General features: G+C 36.1%; 1 protein-coding gene across 13 annotated transcripts in view; it reads left to right on the top strand.

Annotated features, from left to right (window-relative positions):
- Positions 1 to 24,251, top strand: part of Bcas3 (BCAS3 microtubule associated cell migration factor) — a 525,475-nt gene that overhangs the window by 221,630 nt on the left and 279,594 nt on the right. For 12 of the 13 annotated variants that reach the window (XM_070027089.1, XM_070027084.1, XM_070027086.1 and 9 more), the window contains 3 exons: positions 7,152 to 7,252; positions 10,431 to 10,627; positions 14,553 to 14,650. In XM_070027089.1, the coding sequence (XP_069883190.1) occupies positions 7,152 to 7,252; positions 10,431 to 10,627; positions 14,553 to 14,650 (396 nt within the window). Of the gene's footprint in view, positions 1 to 7,151; positions 7,253 to 10,430; positions 10,628 to 14,552; positions 14,651 to 16,532; positions 16,820 to 24,251 lie in introns of those variants that run through there. The other variant, XM_070027091.1, reaches the window with a different exon arrangement.

The following is a 24,251-nucleotide window of genomic DNA, read 5'->3' as shown; positions in this document are numbered from 1 at the left end:
AGGGTGCTAGAAAGATCATTGATTTGTTTAATATATAACAGGTAAAGCGTGTTCCATGTTATGCATTATAACCAGTTTTTATGCTGGTGAAGGAATGGTTGCTAATAAATAGCCAGCAACATATAACTACTTTGTGTATGAAATTTAGTGAATGACTTTATACTTAAATTTCAATATCATATAAATAAATGATTTTTAATGCTATCCCTTTCTTAAGTTATTGTAGCTATGCTGTTTTACCCTGAGAAACTGCCTACAATTTTTAGCCATAAGGACTAATTTTAGCCACTTTGATAATTGTGGAATGATAACATTTAAATTTATAGATCTGCATGTTTTTTGACAGTGAGTTTCTGGTTTTATTTAAGTTGGTTTGTTTTTTTTTTTTTGTCGGTTATGGGGCTTGAATACTGGGCCTGGGCGCTGTCCCTCAGCTCTTCAGCTCAAGGCTAGTGCTCTACCACTTGAGCCTCAGTGCCACTTCAGGCTTTTTCTGCTTACGTGCTGCTGAGGAATCAAACCCAGGGCCTCATGCATGCAAGCCAAGCACTCTACCATTGAGCCCCTTTCCCAGCCCTTATTTAGGTTTTAAATCTCTAGTACTTTGCCCCTAAGCTTAATTTTTTTTGTTAGTAGACAAATGTATATTATGCTGAGAAACATTCCATTTCTAGCTAGTACCAGTGCTTATTCAGTTGATTCCCTCCACAGATGTCACTTGAGTATGTTTTATATGTTTAGTGATGTTCTGCATATATATGTTCTTATAGAAAGCAAGTCTGTATTTACATACATTTCTTGGTGGTTGTGTTTCTTCTGTGAATTGCTTGATCATTGGGAGCTGCTTTGTCAATTTTGTTTTCAGAGCATTTCTTTTTGTATAACTACTTTTCATTTGTATGCTAAGAAATTACTTTCCCTAGCAGTTTCTTCCTTAACTCCTGAGTGTTTTTTGATCAGAAACAGAGTTTGGGGAAAGAGCCCTCTGTTGTTGCACAACTGCTATACAGATGCTGCCTTTAATAAAGTCCAAAAATACATTGAAGTTTGTCCTTGAGTGTGAGTTTATCACACTGGCCTTTGGGTGAACTTTGAGCTTGAGCTGTTTCATTCAAGGCTGCGTGATGTCATTTAGCTCACAATTTTCTGTGTTGCTCGAAAAAGGGATGTTGTTCCCTAAAATAACCCAAAAGGCTGAAAAATGCACATTATTTACCTCTCAAGTTCCCACTAATACTAGCCTGATGTGGGATTTTATTATTTCTGGAGAAGAATGGTAGTGATAGTAGGTGGAAACAAATACTCCTTGGTCCGAAGTTAGAAGGATATGTTATTCTCTGTAAAATTCATCTGCCAGTATATCTTTGTTCATTCTCCTCCAAATCATTGATGCTTCATTTATAAATCACTTTGAATTTTTTCTTTATTGAGGAATAGATTTGTGGAGGTCTGTCTGTTTTGGTGGGGTTTTATTCAAGGGTGATATTTTAGAAAGCATTTGATTCCTTAAAATTCAGGTTTTATTCTTGTTCTTTTGGAGGAAAAAAATAATGAACCTTGATATATCAAGATGTTTAAATTTCTTCAGCAGTAGTAATCCTCATTCTTCAAATTCTGATTCAGATTCACATCTCCTAACCTATCTTAGTGTTTAATAGGAAAATATTTAAAGAAACTTAAGTGACATTTAAAGAAACTTTTTACCAGGAATTTAGTTTCCTGGTAATATATTTGTGAGACTGTTTAATAATTATTTGCATAGGCTAATTCTTTGTACCTGTAGTTTAACAGCATGTTAAACAGTACTTTTAACTTTTTCATACTCTTAAGTACCTTGTTTCCTGTGAGCATTTTAAAAAAAGTTCTGTATATATTTATACTTGTGTTACAGAATATATCTTAAACATAAAAGTAGAATTTGTTCAAGTTTTTTATCTAGATTTCAAGTTACATTATGAATTGGATTTTTGGAATATAGAAGATTTTGTTACGTGAGAATCTTATAGAAATCATTGAATTTAATTTTTTCTTTATAATATTGCTTATGTTCTTCTAATATGTTTGAAATATTTATCTAAGTTTTATAGGACTTTTTTTAAATCAAAGAATAGACTTGAGGTAAATTATTTTGTTTTACTTTCACATAAACACATGTAAAATATAGAAATATATTTTATATTTAGCAACATACATAAACATAGATCACTATATGACAGCAAAATACACATAATGATTTTTTTTAGCTCTTATTTACTCACTGCAGGCATGCTTTGTTTTCCTGAGAACATAGTATAAACAGTCTGGCTCATAGTTACCTCATAATGATCTAGTCATCCTGTCCTTGCTTATTTATCAAATGTCTGTTTGTAGAGACAGTATTTTTGAAGTTGTGTATTAAACTGAATTGATAGAACATCCTTTGTGCTTAATTGGATAGGGTGTATTATAACTGTACTTTAAAAGTAAAGGAGGAAATGGCAAGGTTTGTGTCTTAAAATTCCTTATCCTTTTCTTGTACTGATTTTATTAACTAACAATAGTTGAAGACTTTTTTACATAGCTGGTATGTATCTTGACCCATTGAGGTTTGGTCTGCAAGATATATTACTTTTATCTTTTGTCATGTAGACACTTGAGAAAGTTACATTGGCCGGAGGCATGGTTCAAGTGGTAATTTTCCAGTTGTGAGCAAGAAAGCCAAGCAAAAGACCCTACGCTTAAGATAAATGCTAGTGTACACACACACACACACACACACACACACACACACACACACACACACACACAGCAATCTTCAGAACATCCTTTTTTATTACCTACTATATAAGAAATATAAAGTTAATTTCAGTTATTTATACCCTTCCTCCTACATTGCATCTAAATTCTTTAGTGATTCCCTGTTTGTGGATATTTTATCTTCATTATCAACATTGCAATTAAATTATAGATGATTGGTTCATAAAGGTCTCAACTTCTATGTCATATCTTGACAGTTGTCTGGAGTATGTCTTTGTCATAGAGAAGACCTATGTGTTCACAACCTCAGTCCATGGTGACCATTGCTAAGTTGTCATAGATGTGGCTATGCACATGAACTTGTAGGTACTTTTTACTATGTGTTTCTCTTAATACTTTTCTGAACTCTGTCAAAGAATTATGCACCATTCTATAGCTGATGGTCCCTCAATACTTACTCATGATACTTTTGCTCCAGTTTCAGAGTATCATTTCTAATAATTGAGTAGCAGAGAGCATGCAAAATCTGCTTTCACCATACTTTTGTTTTGAAGTTTTTTCTTATTCTAGGTTTCAAATTTTCAATCTCCTTGTGACCTTGTGGTGTTTTTCCTGAGGCAGTAAACAGAATGTTTTTCCTATTTCCATTGAAGTGATGTTAGAATTAAGTCAAAAAAGGAGAGAAGGAAGTGTTTTTATTTCATATTGTCCTTTTTCCCACAAATTTATGTTCTTACACTGTCCATCTTCTAATGGTTTTAGAAGCATCCTTAATTAGAAACAAGTGAATAGAAGTCAGGAAAGCCTTTCATTTAATCTCTATTTAGAAGTTCCTAGATGTATATTTGGAATATTTACTACTACCTTTGAAAAGCAGATGAGGATAGACAAGATCCTTCTTCATACTGTTTCATTTCCTGCCCACTTTTCACTGTGGGAAATTCCTAACGTATACAAACCTAGATAATAATAGTGCAGTAAACCTGCTGGCACCTATCAGTTCCTTTCAACAGTGATTGACCCTTGGCTAGTCTTGTCCACCTATAATGCTACTCTCCACCTCCATCTCTGCCTAGCCAGACATCATATTACTTCAGTTCTGATGGCAGATAAATAATGTGTCCTACTATTTTGTCTCCATTACTTTGTCTAGAATGTGAAACTTTCACTTAATACTTACTGTATGTTTATTCTGTAACAGATGATTCATCCAGATTCAGTAGGCATAGGACATAACATAGATTTGGAAATGTCCTAATTTGGTTGTATGTACTTGCAGAAAGGTGGTTTTTCACTTAAAGCTTTTCAATGTACAATGTTGTACTATCTTAGCTTCATTTTACCCCCCTTTTATACATATACCAAAAATCTCTTTCACCCTGTTCCTTCTCTGCTTGTCACCTTCCATTCAATACTGTATCTCACTGTACCCAGCCACAGCTGCCTGCCAGCACTTAATAAAATACTCACTTCTTGAAGACCTTCATCGATTTCTAAAATATATTGTATCTTCTAGTTATTTTGCATATTCAGCTTTTTGCCTAGTTATTTAGGTAATATGGATTTGATAGGGGTATGTTGGTAGGTCATTACCTATATTAAGAATATAATATCAGGGGCTGGGAAGGTGGCTCAGTGGTAGAGCGCTTACCTTGCATGCTCGAGGCCCTGGGTTCGATTCCTTAGCACCACATAAGCAAACAGAAAAAAGCCGGAAGTGGCGCTGTGGCTCAAGTGGTAGAGCGCTAGCCTTGAGCTGAAGAACTGAGGGACAGCACACAGGCCCAGAGTTCAGGCCCCACGACCGGACCCAAAAAAAAAAGAATATAATATCAATGAGTACTGGTGACTTTCTCTTGTAATCTAGCTACTCAGGAGGCTGAGATATGAGGATCTTGTTTTGAAGGCAGCCCTACAAGAAAAATACCCTTGAGAGTCTTATCTCCAATTAACTACTCAAAAAACTGATAGTAGTACTGTGGCTCAAGTGGTAGAGAGCCAGGCTGGAGCACAAAGAAATTCATGGACAGCTTCCAGGCCCTGAGTTCAAACCTCACAACCGACCTAAAAATAATGAGTGTAATATCAAACATGTTATAAGGGTAATAAATGATTTGATATATCAGAATTGTTTCCAAATGAATGCTTAAGTAATAATTGGTAATTATTATGATATTCTATATTCTATTTTTAATAATATGCATTATCACAAAAAAAAAGTTATATATAAGCTTTTTTGGCCTTTTTGTGTATGCCAAATACCAACATGATTTTCTATTAATGAGCTATGTTTTTGAATAACCACAAATACACTATTGACGTACATATCAGCTCAAGGCTAGCACTCTACCACTTGAGCTATAGCGCCACTTCTGGCTTTTTTCTTTTTTGATTATGTGGTGCTGAGGAATCGAACCCAGGGCCTCAGGTATGCAAGGCAAGCACTCTACCACTGAACCACCTTCCTAGCCCTGCTACAAATCTTATATGTAAGTCAGTAGTGTATTTGTGTCTGTTCAGTAATTGACTGAATTAGGCCCCATTTCCTTTCTTGCAGCAAGTTAAAGTAATCTTTTTGTGAGCTTGTGTCTTAAAATCTTGCTCTGGGTTATACTTGGTCAGCTTCATTTGTATCTGTTTCACAAAGATTTAATTCTAAGTACCTTGTTACGGCAAGAGGGGATTAGATTGGTGGCATTTTCTCCTTTACTATTCATGGAAGTGTATAGTTCTTTCTGAGAATATGCATTAAGAAATTTTAAAATGCTCATGTCCTCTGATTTCATTTTAGGAACATAGCCTCCAGAAATAGGGTGTAGATATGTATACAAATGTTGAAATGATAGTATTGTTTTCTTATTCTTTTCTGTTTAGCCACATTTCTCTAATACTCACCTCCTCCTTTCCCTCCTATTTCTCTTTTCTGCCCCAAAGCCTTTTTCTTTTTCTGGTTCCCCATTATTTCAGTCCTTGATTTATCTCAGTATAAAAACTAATACAAGCTGGGGGCCAGCTTGTATAGATAGATAATTAGATAGTGTTCTCCCCAAATAGAAGCTAAAATTTTGGTATTATAGTGTTTGATTTATTATAAAAGATAAATATTTCTTAAATGATTTTATTGTCTTCACCTAGCAAAAGATTCTTTGTGTGAGAAAAGTATATTTTGATTATGTTATGGTACTTAAGAATCAAGGGAAACTGTTGAATTATCCAAGTAAATGACTTATTTTTTGGATGAATGGTTTTTTTTTTCCTCAAGTAAAACTTTTTCCATTCAGTCAATCAGTATTTTTTGTATGTGGAGTTTACATGAAATTTATTGTGTAAGCTCTTCTATAGAATCTCATTATAGGCTGGGGCTTGGTGGCATAGTCCTATAATACCAACTTTGTAAGAGGTGGAAACAGGAAGATCCTGGTTTGCGGCCTGCATGGAAAAAATTAGTGATACTAACTCATAAAATAAGCTGGGCATGATGACTTATACTTGTAATCTCAGCTAGGTAGAAAAAGTCTTATAATATGATTTCTGTTCCCAGCAAAAGCATGAAAGTATCTGAAAAAAATAAATGAAAGCAACAATGACAGCAACATAAATAAATATAATAAATATAACAAAAACATAGAATTAAAAAATAATAATTACATAATTTAAGATGCAAATATGAGGACACTTTTATTGATGACCACAATCTCTTTTAAGCATCTAGTTTGTTTTCAAATCCAAGTCTTTTCTCTAAACAATTTTCATACGGTGAAATAAATTCTAAATAGAATTCAGAGATGCTGCCTACCAAATCCTACTCTGAATTCAAACCCTAGTACTCATTGTAACCCCCCAGTGAATGGATTTGTACTGCTTCTCAATCTTCTTTGGTGTTAACAAAGCAGTTATTTGTTTATTTTTTTATAATGTGATGATATTATTATTAAATTTGTGCTTTTTGTTGTTGGGAAGAAAATCTCATTTTCTTTTGTGCTGGCCTTGAACTTTTGATCCTCCTTTCTCTGCCTTCTGCAGATTTGAATTACAGGCCTGTAATTTAATTTAATGAATATATGAACTCAGGACCTGGGTGCTGTCCCTGGAATTCTGTCACTTTTTTTTTTTAGTAATTTACTATAGATATAGTCTTACAGCCTTTCCTCACTTGGAACCGTGATCCTCAGATCTCAGTGTCCGAAGTCTCTACAATTACAGATGTGAGCTCCAGGACCCGGCTTAAAATTAAGTACTCATAATTGGAGATCTTTCCTATTTCTAGGAATTTTAGTCTTGCTTTCTTCAGTAATTGTGTATATTTTGTGTTTATGTTGTAAATGTCACATTTTGCCTTATAAAGTACCACAGTATTTGTGCTGATTGTGTTCAGTTCCATTTAAAGTAGTTTAATGTGTTTTCTTGTCTTACAGTGGCTCCCCCTGGAAGTCCGGGCCCCATTACTCGACATGGGTCCTATGACAGTTTAGCTTCAGACCATAGTGGACAGGAAGATGAAGAGTGGCTTTCCCAGGTAGAACTATGATATAATATTATTAAAGAAAACAGAAATCTCCTTTCATTTTTATCTTTCTCTATTAGAAGAAAACGTGGAATATTGGTCATTCTTTGTTGAATTACAAATTATTATTCACTGATATTTCTATTTTGAGAATTTCTCACAATTATTGTTGCAGGTATACACATTTTATATAGGTATTTTACATTAATATATGTAAGTTTCATTGAAAATACATATGTGCACATATGTACAATATTTGCTTTAATATGGAGGATGTTATGTGCTTATTTTTCAAACAGCACTCATAAAGCCTTGATTTGTGGGCAGATTGTGAGACCCAGTTTCATTAGGTTTAAAATGAGAGGGTGTTTTCTTAAACAGCAAATCCACTTAGTAGTGTTTGTGATTTGTTTTGTAGAGCTCACATTTTCTGATGATGGGCTCATACTTTTATTATGAAAGTTTATCAGTGCTCTGGACACAGTTCTGATGGTTCAAAACTACATTTTCTTTCCTGACTGAGGTTGGGCAGTGCTGGTTCTAATGTTTCCACACCAGACCTGTAACAGCTTTAAATGACCCCTCTTTACTTTGCCAGATGAAGCTGTCTTCATCTTCTAAGCTTTGAAATAAAAGATACTCAGGCAGATTTCACAATGGACAGATTACAAATGACTTCATTACAAATGCTGTTATATCTCCCTCTAGTCTGACATCATTTGGTGAAGTTAATGACTTGTCTTAGATTACCGATCTGGCAGCTTTTCATCCAACAGGTGCCTCTGAAAATGTGAGATCCTTTGTAGTTTCATCACCCTCTCAGGGAGTATAATCTGAGAAACTACAGTGAATCTGGAAATTAGAGAGTCAGTTTCTACATGACATGTATTTGTTTTATTACATCAAAAATACTCATGGGAAGCTCCTTGAATGAGCCTCTGACATGTGGAGGTTCATCCTGCCTTGATGACACTTAGATAAAGAAAACCGAACATGTGTATCCTTTTTCCAAAAAAGATGTCCAAGAATTCTGGCAAAGAAACCACTGCCTTCCACTTCAGCCTTTTGATTAGAACAAGGGGTAATGTGTGCTCTCAGTGTGAAAATATTTACAATATGTTTGTCCTGCACACAACAGGAGAGTGAATATAGGAACATCTGGCCATCGCCTCAGTGAAATTGCACAGGCATCTGTTTACCTCTCGGCTCTGTGACACTGATGGTTTTGAGCTTAAAATACACAGAATGCTTTATCTGTGGCCTAATTTACATTGCTGAATACGACTTGAATCAGAAATCACTGTCCTCAATCTGAGTGCTTCTTTCTCTGTGATTAGTGGGAATGCAATTATTGCTCCAAGACCATGATGGCTTTGTCCTCCCAGACTCAACAGAGCTACAGTCTGTGAAACTTTGCAGTTTATTAATTTATTTGTTGTTGTTGCTATTTTTATGAGCTAATCAGCCAAATCAGAAATGTGATTAATTAGAAAGGAATGAAGGCCAACCTATGTCTTTAAAGTGGACATGTATTGAAATAGCAATGAGAAGATTTTAAGAAAGAGTTGCTTTTCACTGAAGATTTGCATGTCATTTGTAAAATCCTGAAATAATGGACAATTGGGGCTATTCCCCAAATGTTTTCTACATTTGCTTTTCCTTCACAGCATTTAATATAGCGATGATATCTCCTTCCCCTTCCACAGGACAGGAAATTTATAGAGTTTTTGTATTATGTTTGTTTTGTACATATAACCCTATATTGTGTTTTTAGCATTTTAGAAAGCAGTCAGATTAAGTAAAAGTGTTTGTTTTGCAGCTCCTGGGGCTTGAACTTTGGGCCTGGGTGCTACCCCTTTGTGCTCAAGGGTAGGGCTCTACCCCTTGAGCCATAGATCTACTTGCTGCCTTTTAAATGTAGTATAGTGGAGACAGGAGCCTCACAGACTTTTCTGCCTGTGCTGGCTTCAAAGCTTTATCCTCAGATCTTAGCCTCCTGAGTAGTTAGGATTACATGAGTGAGCCCCTTGTGCCCCAGAACTGACCAAAAAAAAATTTATGAAGAGAAAGTAAGGTCAATTTGAGGGGATTTTGAAATCAAATTAAATGTAAGGAAACTGAGTGTTAAAATTACTTAAGACCCTTTTTTTCCTTAGATAGTCAAAGAACAATTTCAGGATTTATTTATTTATTTATTTATTTATTTATTTATTTATTTATTTATTTATTTATTTATTTATTTATTTTTCCCGGTTCTGGGGTGTGAATTCAGTGCCTGGGTACTATCCCTGAGCTTCTTTTGCTCTTGAGCCACAGTGCCACTTCTGGCTTTTCCTGCTTATGTGGTACTAAGGAATTGAATCCAGGGCTTCATTCATGCTAGGTAGGCACTGTACCACTATGCCAACTTCCCAGCCCAACTAGAGGATTTTTATGAGTCTGATTCTCAGTGAAGGAATTACTTTCATTCTTTAGATTAATAGCTGTAGTATTCAGTATGTGTCCACAACATGACAAGTACTCTCTAGAACTAATGAAAATGGTAGTCTAGGGAACCTCTGGTAGCAGCATGAGGCAGACAACCAAATCTTTTACTTTAATATAATTTTTGTGTTATATATATGATTTCTACATTGTGTATACTCTGAATATATGTATACACAATTTTCATTTTAATGTTCATAATAATCGGGAGAGGATTACAGTGAATATCTGTGTAGGCTATGATTGTGATCACATTTTGAGGGTATATATTCTAACCCTCTCCCATTAACATGCTTCTCTGTCAGGATGATGTGGCTCATGCTTATAATCCTAGTTACTTAGGAGGTAGAGATCGGGAGAATCACATGGTTTGAGGCCTGTCCGGGAGAGTAGTAAGACTCCATCACAACCAGTACCTACTTAGGTGTGATGGTGTTTGCCTGTAATCCCAGCTATGTAGGAAATATACATCGGACATTCAGGCTAATCTGGGCTTAAACACAAGACCCTGTCCCCAAATTAACTAAAATTAAAGAACCAGTTGTATGACTCAAGTCATAAAGCATCTGACTAGCATAGGCAAGGAAGGCCCTGAGATTGACCTCCAGTACTACCAATGATTGGGTATTAAAGGATTCAGAGCTGGGGAATGGCTTGCAAATAAGAGGGTCAGAATACATTTAACATGAGTCCATTTCTTTTCCAGGTTGAAATTGTAACACACACTGGACCCCACAGACGCCTGTGGATGGGCCCACAGTTCCAGTTCAAAACCATCCATCCCTCAGGACAAACCACCGTAATATCATCTAGTTCATCTGTGTTGCAATCTCATGGTCCCAGTGACACTCCACAGCCACTTTTGGATTTTGATACGGATGATCTTGATCTCAACAGTCTCAGGTATGAAATAAAAACTAGAGTTATTTGAATCACAGAATTTATATTTTCATTTGATCTGAACGTTCTTTGCAATATGCAGCTTTCTCCTCCTGGCACAGTATATGTAGCTAACTACATGTGTTTTTATGTATGATCCACTGTGGTCACTTAGGGTCTGGTTGCATGCAATAAATATTAGTGTTTTAGCTGTTCATGTGTTTCAGCTATAAGTGTTTCAACTACAGAATCTAGCTACTTGCAGGTGGTGGTCAGGAGGATTGCTGTTAAAGTCTAGCCCAAGCAAAAGTTTGCAAGACCCAGTCTTAGCCCATAGCTGGGCATAGTAGTATATACTTATCATAATATTACATAGAAGGATTGTGCTCTAGGTTATCCTAGGTAAAAACCAAGACCTTATCACAAAATATCCAGAGCAAAAGAACTTGAGGCATGGCTCAGGTGGTAGTGCATCTGCCTAGCAAACCTAACACCCTGAGTTCCCCATTGATACCAAAAGTAAATATTTTTTTGGATTTGATAACAGTGTTTATTTGAAAACTACATTAAACATCTTCCAATGTTCAGGGTTTGACATGGAAAGACTGATTTTTTTTTCAACTCTACATTAGCTACCAATTTTTGAATTTATTTTTTTTTAATTATGAAAATACTGTACAGAGGGGTTACAATTACATGGGCAAGATAATGAGTACATTTCTTATCAAGCATTGTAGCCTCCTCCTTTGTTTCCCCTTCCCATCCTTTCCCGTCCTCTCCCTGCCTCCCCCCACCCAATCCTCCACCCCCCCCCCCAAAGTTGTAAAGTTGTAACGACTTATAGGTCTCATTGTTGCAAGGGTCCACCTATATCCCTATTTAAATGATTTGTTTTTTCCCTTCCCTTCCACAAATTATGCTGACATCAAATACAGTGAAAACAGGGGTTATACGGTGCGGGAGGGACATACAAAGCAACAAAGAAATAATCTTATAAATGTGTTAGAAACAATTGAATTAAAGAAAAAAAAACATTTGAATACATATCTTAGGGTTCATTTCCCTAACATCAACTTATCTGACCTTTTCTGCTTGACTCAGACATATACTAGTTATTGCAAATAAGGGAAACCATGGGACCTATGTTTCTTTGGGCCTGGCTTACTTCACTTAATATAATTTTTTCCAAGTCTTTCCATTTCTTAACAAATGGGGCAATGTCATTCTTTCTGATGGAGACATAGAATTCCATTGTGTATATATACCACATTTTCTTGTTCCATTCATCTACTGAGGGGCATCTGGGTTGGTTCCATATCTTAGCTACGGTAAATAATGCTGCAATAAACATAGTCGTGCTGATAGCTTTAGTGTGAACCTAACCAAAAATAAATATTTTTTAAATAAAAATAAGACAGATCCTGGTGGCTCACACCTGTAATCCTAGATACTCAGGAAGCCGAGACCTGAAACTCGTGGTTTGAAGGCCAGCCTAGGCAGGAAAGTCTGTGAGACTCTATCTCCAATTAACCACCAGTAAACCAGAAGTGGCGCTGTGGCTCAAGTGGTAGAGTGCTCACTTTGAGTTGAAGAGCTCAAGGACAGCGCCCAGGTACAGAGTTCAATCCCCACGACTGACCAAAAATAAAAGAGTTGTGCCTCAAGTGGTAGAGCCCTAGCTATAAGCAAAAAAGCTCAGGGACAGTAACCAGGCCCTGTGTTCAAGCCTCAGGACTGGCATCTCTCAAATAAATAAAATGAAGTAGCAAATAAATTAGTGTTTCAGAATGTATTCTTTAAATGTAGCACTCAATATGCTTATAACCCATCCACTTTATGATCTGCTCAGATTTCTAAATGTTTTAAGCATCTAGAGTTAAAGTCTGAATACCTCTGCCTTCTGAAGTAGTCACATTCCAATTAAATTTAATGTGTGATTTTCATCTAACCCTTTATCTCCTCCTTTTAGATTGTAGAAAGGTTTTCAATTGGAATGTTAGTATAAATGAATCTGTGATTGGTCATTTATGTTTTTATAGTTATATTTTTTCAGTCTGTAACAGAATCCTGGCATAGGTGCATGTATAAAGGGTCTGTGTAGCTTAGGCCAGCTTTGCACTACTCATCCTCTTGTATCCAACCTTCCTGAGTGCTGACATTATATGTATGTGCCACCATATCTGTTATTACTCATTTTAAAATGAAATATATTTTAATATTAATCACTGTCTAATATTTGCTTAGTAGTTTAATTGGCTATATCAAAAGACTTTTTTTTATTTATCTGGGTGCCATTGCCTCCCACCTGCTGTCCTCGCTCAGGAGGCTGAGATCTTAAGGTCATGATTTGAAGCCAGCCTGGGTAGGAAAGTCTGCAAGACCATTATCTCCAATCATCTACCAAAAGTTAGAGGAGAACTCTAGTTCAAGTAGTATAGCGCTACCCCTGAGCAAAAGAAGCTCAGGAGTATCACCCAGGCCCTGAGTTCAAGTCCCAGTTCAAGCTACAATGTTACTGGGAAATATAATCTTATCTAACCATCATGATTGCATTTCTGTGTTTTTCCATTTTCTCATCCTGAGCTTTTATTTTTTATTTATTTATTTTTTGGGGGGGTCCGATTGTGGGGCCTGACCTCTGGGCCTAGGCGCTGTCCCTCAACTCTTCAGCTCAAGGCTGAAGACTCAAGGCTCTACCACTTGAGCCACAGCGCCACTTCCGGCATTTTTCTTTTTGCTTATGTGGTGCTGAGGAATCGAACCCAGGGCCTCATGCATGCAATGCAAGCGCTCTACCACTGAGCCACCTTCCCAGCCCACGCTGAGCTTTTATTACGTCATCTTCTCATTTTGAATGTTAGTTTTCTCTACCATCAATTCATGAATGCTTGTATGTAATGTTATATAACTGTATTTAAACCTTGTGTACAGTGTTTTTTTTTTTTTTTTGGTTGGTTTTGGGGTCTGAACTCTGGGCCCAGGCACTGTCCCTCAGCTCTTTAGCACCAGGCTAGTGCCCTACCACTTCTGGCCTTTTCTGCTTATGTGGGGTTGAGGAATTGAACCCAGGGCCTCATGTATTCAAGGAAAGCAATCTACCACTGAGACACCTTCCTAGCCCCTGTACAGTGTTTTGTTTCTTCTTATCCTTAAAATAACGCTGATATGCAGTATACACTCACTCTATCAGATGCTATAAATGCATGTATCTATTACTTTAACAAAGTCTTCCTTTAAGTTGCCTGAAACATCTGAACTTTTATTAGTAGAGATATGTTTATGGTGATAACATTTATACTATTGCAAGTGAATAGAGACCCTTGGAATTTATTTATACGATGGTTATTCTTAAACCACTTGTTTTTAGTCAATTGCAGTTTTGCTGAGGTTCTAGTTGATTTTTATATGCTTATTGCTAATTTGGGGGAGGTTAATTAATGGTGATCCTAGTCAACCTTGACAGCCAACTCAAGACTTTGTGATCTTATTCTTTTAATCCTATATAAAGTTCATTGATGATTATATGGGAGTTTTCCTAAAATTTGAAATCATGCTTTACTGTCTTTTACCAACTGATTACTAACTCTGCTTTCATTCAGGAATTTGCAATGTCTTGGAGTTTCCCATGTGTCCCTTGCAAATATCAGTGGTCATATAAAATATTTTGTTTCCTTTCCCACTCTACCCATTTTGTCGCTTTATTTAATGTCAGCTATTCTGTCAATTTCTTTAAAAATCTGTTGAACAACATACAAAAGTAAGATAGGAGGGCCTTAGAGTGGAAACAATAGCCTGCTTTACCTTTGTGCAGCTCCCTTTTTTGTCTGGTTAGAATGAATTGTTCTTTAATGGATTGAGCTATTCTAACCTTATTGATTTAAGGTCTGTTGTAGTAAGTGACAGTTTTCATGCCAGTAACATATGTGAATTAAATTAAATTGCATTGCAGGATCCAGCCAGTTCGCTCTGACCCAGTCAGCATGCCAGGGTCATCCCGTCCAGTCTCTGATCGAAGGGGAGTTTCCACAGTGATTGATGCTGCCTCAGGTAAAAATCTTCTTCCCAAATGTTTGCTGGACCATTCTGTGCATCTTGCATTTATTTTCTGGCACAGTGTAGAGGATAGTATGTATTTGTTTTCCCTTTTGTCTTTTCTTTTTGGGGTTGTCTGTTTTAATACAGCACCATGCCTCTGTTTGTTTCTAAACAATGCCATGCATTTGAACATTCTTAAAGTTGGTGAATGATGTGGTAGAGTTGGCACTTGATTAAATGTAATGAACATAGTATTGAGGGCTACAGGGTTGATGACTGTTTTGCCTTTGATCACCGAAATGTAGAGCAGCAACCTTGACAGAGCATGTAAATACAATATATGGATTCAATTTACTCAACCTGTGGAGTATCAAAGTGCCTGATCTGTGGAAGCAGAAAGAGTCTGAATGATATAGTTTGAATAGTTTTATTATTGAAAGTGTAAAGTTTAGAAATTCATTAACTTAACTCTGGTCTGTCAGTTACTAATGTCCAATCTTTGGAATTAATCTATGACTCTATCATTAATACTTTGAGGGAGACTTTTGCCTCTGTAGATGACAGCTGCCACATTAATGTTATAAAATGTTTTCTTCTTTCTAATTGTACTATTTGTAATAATGTCTCATCTCTAAGATGGGTGAAAAAGGAAGCAGGAACAGTGATATCTAGCTGGGGAACATCTGAAGATAGCACACAGCAGGATTTTGTCCAAAAAAGTCCCTCACAAGTAGAATTATTAAATACTCGGCATTAGTCGAACAGTTGAGTCAGGGAGGATTTTAATCTGTGTGATTTCAAAATCCCTGGAGACTGCTGATTTGATTGAGGCTTAAACTGTGAAAGAAAATGGAAACCATCACAAAACTGATTTGTGATTCTGTCTCTCTGTATTTTTAAATTTAAAGCTAATGGTTTTCTTAGCTTTCTGTCTTTTTGTTCAGTAGATTATACTTTGTCTTGTTGAGCTGTCTACATTCAAGGCTACACCTTAGTTATTAATGTAGACTATTTGTTTAGATGATGCTTCTTGGCAGAAACAAATACAGAAATAGGTAACGTATGTCCTTGCTTCCCTGTATTAAAAAGAAGTTGAGATAAGTGACGTCTTTTTTTTTTTTTTTTTTTTTTTTTTGGGGTCCGGTAGTGGGGCCTGAACTCTGGGCCTGGGTGCTGTCCCTCAGCTCTTCAGCTTAAGGCTAGCACTCTACTACTTGCGCCACAGTGCCACTTCCGGTTTTTTTCTTATGTGGTGCTGAGGAATCGAACCCAGAGCCTAGAGCAAGTGCTCTACCACTGAGCCACCTTCCCAGCCCCGCTGAAATGGTTTTGTTGGTGGGAAAAAGGTCTTTTTGATAGTCTCAATCTGACTGTGCTATAAAAAAAAGTCATGCTGGTCTGGAATTATATTTACAATCCTGGGAATACTATATATTTTAACCTGAAGTATTTTTTAAGATTATAAAAGTAGACATTACTTGGACTTTTAAAATTTTCTTAAGCTATCATCTTATTAATGCTTTATTACCAAAGTGATTAGCTACCTGGAACTTAAGTTGCCTAAGCGGTTACCATGTGGTTGTAATCTATAGTCTGAAGCAGTATTCCTTAGATATTATATAATTTTAGCTCTATGTGAAATTGTCTCATGAATTAGGAGAAATGGCACAGAATAGTTGTATGTATAGTTTTATTTACCTCTGGACAAAAAACATTCATGTTGACTTTTAAATACAATTTTAATCTTTGCTCTTAGTTTATTTTCAGTGTCATCAATTATACATCTGAGGAGTTTGTAGGATATTTCTCTATTGCCTCTTCCGGAAACTGCCAACTTTTTTTTTGATAGGGAAAAGATTTATTAGTGGCTAAGCTCTATTATTATTTTTTCTAGGCTTATTTTCCCTCCAGAAACCCATGGTTCATTTCTGACGCAGCCAGGATGATGACTCGTGTGCACTGCTTTCCTTAGATTTGAACTAAAGATGCCCTGTAGATGAGGAATTGGACTTTTATGAATAACTCTCCAATGGTCTGGATCCCTTTTGAATAAGGAGTGTGTGTTGTCTAGCACATTTTTTAGCAAATAATGTTTTGTTTTGAAACCTCCATCTACTTTATCTAATTGGATCACTGTAGTTAACATAATTAATTGTTTTACTGATGTTTAACAAAATTAGGCTAAATGATTGAACTTCTTTGTGAAAAGAAATTCTAATTTATTTTTTTCTATTAAAAAGAGTATAATAAATTTTTATAATTGCTCCTGAACCAGTAAGTACTTCTCTCATTATGACCCATGCATTAGAATTCAGTACATTTTAGGAAGGTACTTTCCATGGAGACTGGTTGACTACCTATTGCAGTGTGGTGTCTCCATTGGGTTTCATTGTTTTATATTTTCTTCAGTATTTTATGGGAATGATTATTGCCTTTTTTCTCTTCTCTTCTCTTTTCTTTTTTCTTTCTTTTTCTTTTTCTTTTTTTTTTTTTTTTTTTTGCCTGTCATTGGGCTTGAACTTAGGACCTGGGCATTTTCCCGGAGCCTTTCTGTGCTCAAGGCTAGAGCTCTACCACTTGAACCACAGTGCTGCTTCTGTCTTTTTCTTAGTAGTTTATTGGAGATAAGGGTCTCACATACTTTTCTGCTAGGGCTGGCCTTGAATCACAATCGTCTGATCTCAACTGTGTGAGTAGCTAGGATTATAGGCATAAGCCACTGGTGTCCAGCCTTACTGACTTTTTCATGGTTACTATATTTTATAATTATTCATCATTTTTAGTGACAGCACTTCCTCTGTCTCTCCTAGATGTGGTGTACTCTCTTTTTGTATAACCACTTTTTTAGAGGAATAGAAACAGAATTTAATGTGAAATGCCAAAATTCCTTGAAAATTGTAGCAGTTTTCTTTTTGAAAATATTTCAGTCTTGGATTTACAGTTTATATTTAGATGTCAATGTTTAATATAGCACCAATATGCTCTTACAACCAAAAGAAATAAGCAGGATATTCTATTTCAGAGAAATGTTTCTTCTACTTCTGCTAATATCTTTTTACTGCAATTTATTTTTTCTGTAGTAATCAGTTTCTTTCCTTCAAGTAGAAACTCATTCTCTAAAATACTTATTTTGGGGGCTGGGAAGGTGGCTCAGTGGTAGAGCGCTTGCCTTGCATGCATTAGGCCCTTGGTTCAGTTCCTCAGTACCACATAAGCAAAAAGAAAAAACCCGGAAGTTGTGCTGTAGCTCAAGTGGTAGAGCGCTAGCCTTGAGCTGAAGAGCTAGGGGACAGCACTCAGGCCCAGAGTTCAGGCCCCACAACTGAACCCCCCCAAAAATACTTATTTTTGCTTAATAACTTCAGTTATTTGGGAATAAATACATTCATTGACTTTAAATATTGGTACTAATTTCTTGCTATCTTTCTATGAATAAGTATCTTGTAGTTGCTTAGTTGCTCTACAAGTGCTTGACACTTGGCTTTTATTCTCACATCGCTTTGGTGATGCTAAAATACTGTACTTTGTAAAACCTGGGGGTAGATATTTGTGATATAGACCATTCTTAGATAAGAAAAGGATTATTCTGAAAATAGACACTACATAAGGTCATGAGACAGAAGTTCAATCTATCCCACATTCAACTAAAACATTATTTAAGACAAAGACTTGGAATAATTTCATAATTATTTTTACTAAAAATTCTTTTTTACATATCTAAGAATTTCAGTGCTTATCCCATATAATATATTCTCTTATTTTAGTAAAAGTCTAAGATTTCTAAGGAGAAAGTAAAGATAGGTAGCTGCGAAGGTTTTGAGCTTTGCTTCTCATATTCTTTACTGCTGTAGCTATACTGAGAAACTTTGGTGGGGAGTCACCAAATCAAAAACCGTATAAAGGCGCTGGAGAGATATTTCAGTGGTAGAAAACTTGCATATATACACAGTCCTGTGTTCAATCCCTAGCACAGAAGGAAGGAGGTAAGAATATAGATCCCTTTGTTTTGTTTGTTTGCCTGGTTGGTTGGTTCATTGGTTTGTCTGGTTTGTCTTTGACTATGAAGATTGATTTTACCAACAAGGACAAATGTGCCTAACTTGCATGAAGTAGTATCAGCTTTTCAAACTCTAATAATGTAAAACTTTTATAAAGAAAAGTTAGGACTGGGGGCATAACTTAAATGATACGATGCCTGTCTAAAAAGAACAAGGCCCTGAGGTTCAAGACTCAGTATCACCAAAAAGAAAAGTTATAGAAAGTACAAAGATCAGAATTTATGTATATTCTTATAAAGAATATACATACAGGAGGAGGATTGCTATGATAGGTAAGTAAAATGAATTCTTACCCTTCAGAACAGGATTGGAGAAAATATACATGGAGACAATGTGGCAGGTGTGGATTTTTTCGTTTGTTTTTCTTTACATTAGAAAAATATACTTTTGTTGTACAAATTATGGAACCTTAATTTGCTAAGAAATTAAAAATTACATTAGGAAATTATTTTTAAGCTCCAGTTTTCTTAATATTCCAAAAAGCTAAAGGAGAGTGCCCAAGCCCTGAATTCAAGGAAGAAAAACAAATTGGGGAATGAGAATGCTGTTTAGTGTAGAGACTAGTAAGTGAAATACCCTAGATTTGCTCTCCATCCTGAAAAGAAAGAAAAGAGAAGAGAAGAGAAGAAAAGAGAAGGAAGGAAGGAAGGAAAGAAGGAGGGAAAGTTACTATCAGTTTTTGATCCTGTGATTAGTATGCATAAGGCCACCGGTCAGTCACAGTGTCCAAAACTTTTCATCCAAACAACAGTAAAGCTTAGAGAAGTATGACCATGTGACAAGGAGATTATTTGATTATTTTTTTTCTATTTTACCATCAGATATATGCTTCAGGGATATTCTTAGGAACTTGCTTTTATATTACAGAGATTTTTCTGATGCAGATGTGGAAGAGTATTCCTAAGAATTAGGTATTTATTACTGTATCTGCAATTGGTGTTTCAGTCTACAGCAGATAGCCTTAGCCATTATATTTTAAACCACCAAAGACACAGAGATGCTGGTTGTAGGATGTAGTCTTCCATGGTGACGCCTTTGTGATCAGAAAACTAGAACTGGGATAGTAACTGACTCTTAAAATCATGGTCTTGAACTTTTTTGCTAAACTTCATTAAGTCATTTTTCTCACTTAATCATTGTTTTCTCTATCTAGAAGTTAAGATTTATTATGCAGAATTTTATTTAACCTTTGTTGGAACAGATGTTTTCAAATATTTTACTAAAATAATCCCCACGTATAAGTGGCACAATTTTTTTTAGTAATATTCAGGTATTTCTTTGAGTAAGTGATATGTATTTAATCAATACAGTTTGAGATATTATTTGTGATTATAAGTGATGAAAACTCCAGACTTTTATTTTGCAAATTTGAAGCCTTGTGTGGATCAGTAAGAGGATTAAGGATAAGGGTAAAATTAAAAGAAGGCTCTGTAATGACCTGTGAACAATCCCTCAGAGGAGAAAAATATTCAAACTCAGCTATTAAGATTGACTTTTTAAAAACTAGAAATGACAAAGTATATGCATTAAACCAGCTCTAATCTTTTGAACACCTATTAAATCAAAAGTAAGTTTTAGAGATTAAGCACATAGAGAGAGGGAAAAAAAACCCTGATTTCCCTATAAGGAAAGTGTTAAAGCTACAACTCTCATCTTATGAATTTAATATTCCTTTCAATCTTCTTTGGTATACTTAAAGGCTATTTGCAAATTAAAGTCAACTTGTTAGTATAGAAAATCTTAGCTCAGAACAATTAAGAATGAAGGCTTTCCCAATTTAAGATGTATTACAATAAACAAAAGAAACTGTTGGAAAGTTTCTACTGATGATGCATTGCTTTCTCTATTACAAGTCTTTGACATGACTCTTTAAGTTTGTGCTAGTAAATATGAAAAGTAATTGATACTCTCCCTACCCCCATTAATATAGCAGAGTATCACATATTTACAAGGGACATTTTTGACTAAAAGAAGCATGTTTTTGCTTTCATGTATTTATTGCTATATGCTCAATATAAGGCTAAGCTGTTTGTGCAGTGAGTTGCCAGAGAAAGTGGTGGAATGGTGACAATGTTGGGGGCTGTATTAGGAACTGTTTAAGTCTAAACCGGGAATTCCATTTGTCTTTATGACATGAGTTTCAAACTGTTAGTGCCACACTATTTTAAATTGTGTCCCAGAGCCTGAGAAGCTTATACATATAGGTGCCATCTGTAAACTTAGAAACAAACAGAAAATCCCTCTCCCTTGGATAGCACATTCAATGGGCAATTGTGAACAGATGGAGACCTCATTTGCCCAACTACTTGGAACCAGAGATTCTGATATTTCCCTGGTTATTGTTGAGAACTGTCACAGAAAAAACTTAGGTAAATAATCAAAGTGAAAATATTTTTTTTTCCCAAAGAAATGTCTTGTTCTTGAAGCTTGATGTAATGGATAGAGTGGGACCATTAGCACAAATCTTTGGTTCTAGTCTCAGCTCTGCTTGTAACTGAATTCCTGGTTGTACATTGTTTCAAAACTTAATGCCTTTCCTAGGTGCAGTAGATGCCTGACTTCCCAGCTATTTGAGAATCTGAAGCAGGAGGCTAATTTGATTCTAGGAATTTGTGGTACTAACATTTGAACTCAAGGCCTTACACTTGGTAAGCAGGCCTCTACCATTTGAGTCATAGTCCCTAAACAGGTATTGTGTAATATAGAGTTAAAAGTTTTCTTTCTGGTTTGGAGATCTTTTTATTTAATAGGTAATTCTTATGAACATTGACAGATACAGTTCATATAAACCAAAGCTCTTTGAGGATTCTTTAAGCTCTCTCTTTGTCTCTGTCTCTCTCTCCACATATGTAAATATATATTTATATATATATATATATATGTTTATGTACATCCATCCATACATCCATACTGAATAATCAGCTTAATCATTTCTTCTCTCAGATGTTATTTCAGCTTTAAAATACTCATACTATCTCGTACCTGTAGCTTTAGCTACACTGGATGCTGAGGCAGGAAGATTATTTCAGCCCAGGAGTTTAGATTCAACTTATGATTCCAAGTGGGGGAAACTAATCAAACCTTAAAAAATCTGGGAATGGTGATGAGTGCTTGTCATTCCAGCCACTCAAATAAGAGGTAAAGGTTTCTCTGACAAAAAGCAGCAATATTAGAAGCAAAATGGCCTGGAGGGATTGCTCAAATAATAGAGTACCGGCCTGACAAGCAGAAGTTCAAATCTTAGTGTCATTGGTAAAAAAAAAAAAGAAGAAGAAAAAAAAGAAAGATTTACCAGAGTCAAGGTAATGGGGGAAAAAAAATACACAGATTCTGAGGGAGTAGCAGGATAAATAGCAACTTTCCAAGTGTTATAGATATGGAAGAAAAGAATAGGAATGGGTTAAAAAAAAAGTAGGAAATGTTGAGAATTCTCCAACATTAATGAGAGACATCAATTTAAGGTTCCAAAACAGACAACCATACAGAGGCGTTTTACACAATGTGAAAAGTCCAAACATAAAGAAAGTTATATAAATGGCAAGGAACTCAACTCAAAACTGTGTCAGGTGGTTTTACTTGTCTTATCTCATTGAATCTTACTTAATTAGGATCACAGGTCCATTTCAGAAATATTCAAAGAATAAGACCTAGGACACCTAGTTCCTGATACTTAGAATTACTTAAAGTGCATTATGGTGACACCTCAGATAAGCCCAAGTCTCTGTCTACCCTGCCTGATCAAATATTCATTTCCAAACAGTGTGTGCAGAAATGAGCCATGTGGGAACTCACGAGAATCAACTATTCAAGTGGTGAAAATGTGTGAGTGCAGCTGGCCGATGATGTTCCAGTGTGATGAATTTCTGTCTTGTCCTTGTGGCTTCAGGCAACAACTGACAGGCCTGACTGGTCATTGGCTTCCCATTTCTGGCATTGATAGGACTGAAAATTCTTAGTGTCACAGATACTTAAAAGCTCTTTCTGTTATAGTGGGTGCAACAGTGCTGGAGGCTCCTTCTTCCATGGAGATGTAATCAATATGGTCTTCAGTTCTTGACCCAAGCCTATAATTATTTGGACATTAGAAAGGTAGTTTTTTTGGTACAGTAAGTGCTTATATTCAGAACAATAGGACAAAGTAGTGCATCGAAATGAGAAAATAGGGGCTTTGTCTTGGTTTCCATTTTTCACAGTATTTAAACAGTTAAGTCTGTGACTTGAATGTTCAATCTGCTGCTTGTGAATGTGATTTTTTTTTAATATCAAGGTAGAATTTTATTGACCTAAATGCCTAGATTTGAAGTGAGGTTTTAAATAATAACACATTTGAGGTTTTTGTTTTTCTTGGTAGCTAAGTGGTAGGCTGAGAAAAATGAATTGGGTAAGTAGATTCTGTGGCATGACCCATGGGTAGCAGCATGTGCAGGGAGATGGCATTGCTGTTGCTTGTTCCATTCCCTACCAATATGTTCAGGTTTATTATGATTGAGGTTATATTACCTGATGAAAATTGTAAAATTAGAGGCATAAAATATTTTAATAGTAGGCATGTATCCAGATTCCTGTCATAATTTTGCTTTTGACATGTCTGGTTGTTGTCTTTACTAGAATAGCTTTGGAAATGTGGATAAAGGATTACTTTGTAATAAAGAGCTCCTTGAGAACAGTTATCTACCTGCCACAGATCAGGTAATCATTATTATTTACATTGTTGATTCCTGAAGAGGCACAAGGCTTTATGTTATCAAGTGATTAAAAGTTGGTGATACTGAGTTTGTGCCTCCATTGTCACAATTAAACCTAGAATATCTTTCCCCCAACTTGGAAGTATTAGGTTGGGGTTTGAATTCAAAGCCTTGCTAAGCAAGTGCTCTACCTCTTTAGCTATACTTTTTTTTTTTTTTTGGTCCAGTCATGAGGCCTGAACTCTGGGCCTGGGCACTGTTCCTCAGCTCTTCAGCTCAAGGCTAGCGCTCTACCACTTGAGCCACAGCACCACTTCTGGCTTTTTTTTTTCTGCTTATGTGGTGCTGAGGAATCGAACCCAGGGCCTCATGCATGCAAGGCAAGCACTCTACCACTGAGCCACCTTCCCAGCCCCTTTAGCTATACCTTTTTAAATTTAGGTTCTTTTCAGACTTTTTTGCCCATGGCTGGTCTTCTACCTGTGCTTGCAACAGAGATAAGATGACAGGTGTATATCACCATACCCAGCTTTTTTGAAGGGGATCATTCTAATTCTTGTCTTGTGCGGGCCACCAACCATAAACCTCTTGATCTCCATCTTTCAAGAAGCTGGGATTACAGCCTAGTAATCTTTAATGATTGTGTTTCTCTCTTTGTCTCTCTGTCTTTATGTGTGTGGAGGTGGTGTGTGGTCTGGACTCAGGGCCTCACACTTGATAGGAAAGTGGTCTTCTACTTAGCTATGCCTCCTCCCTTTGATTAAGTTTTTTGTTTTGTTTTGCCAGTCCTGGGGCTTGTACTCAGGGCCTGGGCACTGTCCTGAGCTTCTTTTGGTCAAGGCTAGTACTCTACCACAGCACCACTTCCAG

Source organism: Dipodomys merriami, unplaced genomic scaffold (assembly GCF_024711535.1).
Source record: "Dipodomys merriami isolate MVZ:Mamm:240054 unplaced genomic scaffold, mDipMer1.0.p SCAF_19, whole genome shotgun sequence".
Taxonomy (NCBI): domain Eukaryota; kingdom Metazoa; phylum Chordata; class Mammalia; order Rodentia; family Heteromyidae; genus Dipodomys; species Dipodomys merriami.
Note: the sequence above shows the minus strand (reverse complement) of the source record. Positions and strands in the feature narration are given on the sequence as shown.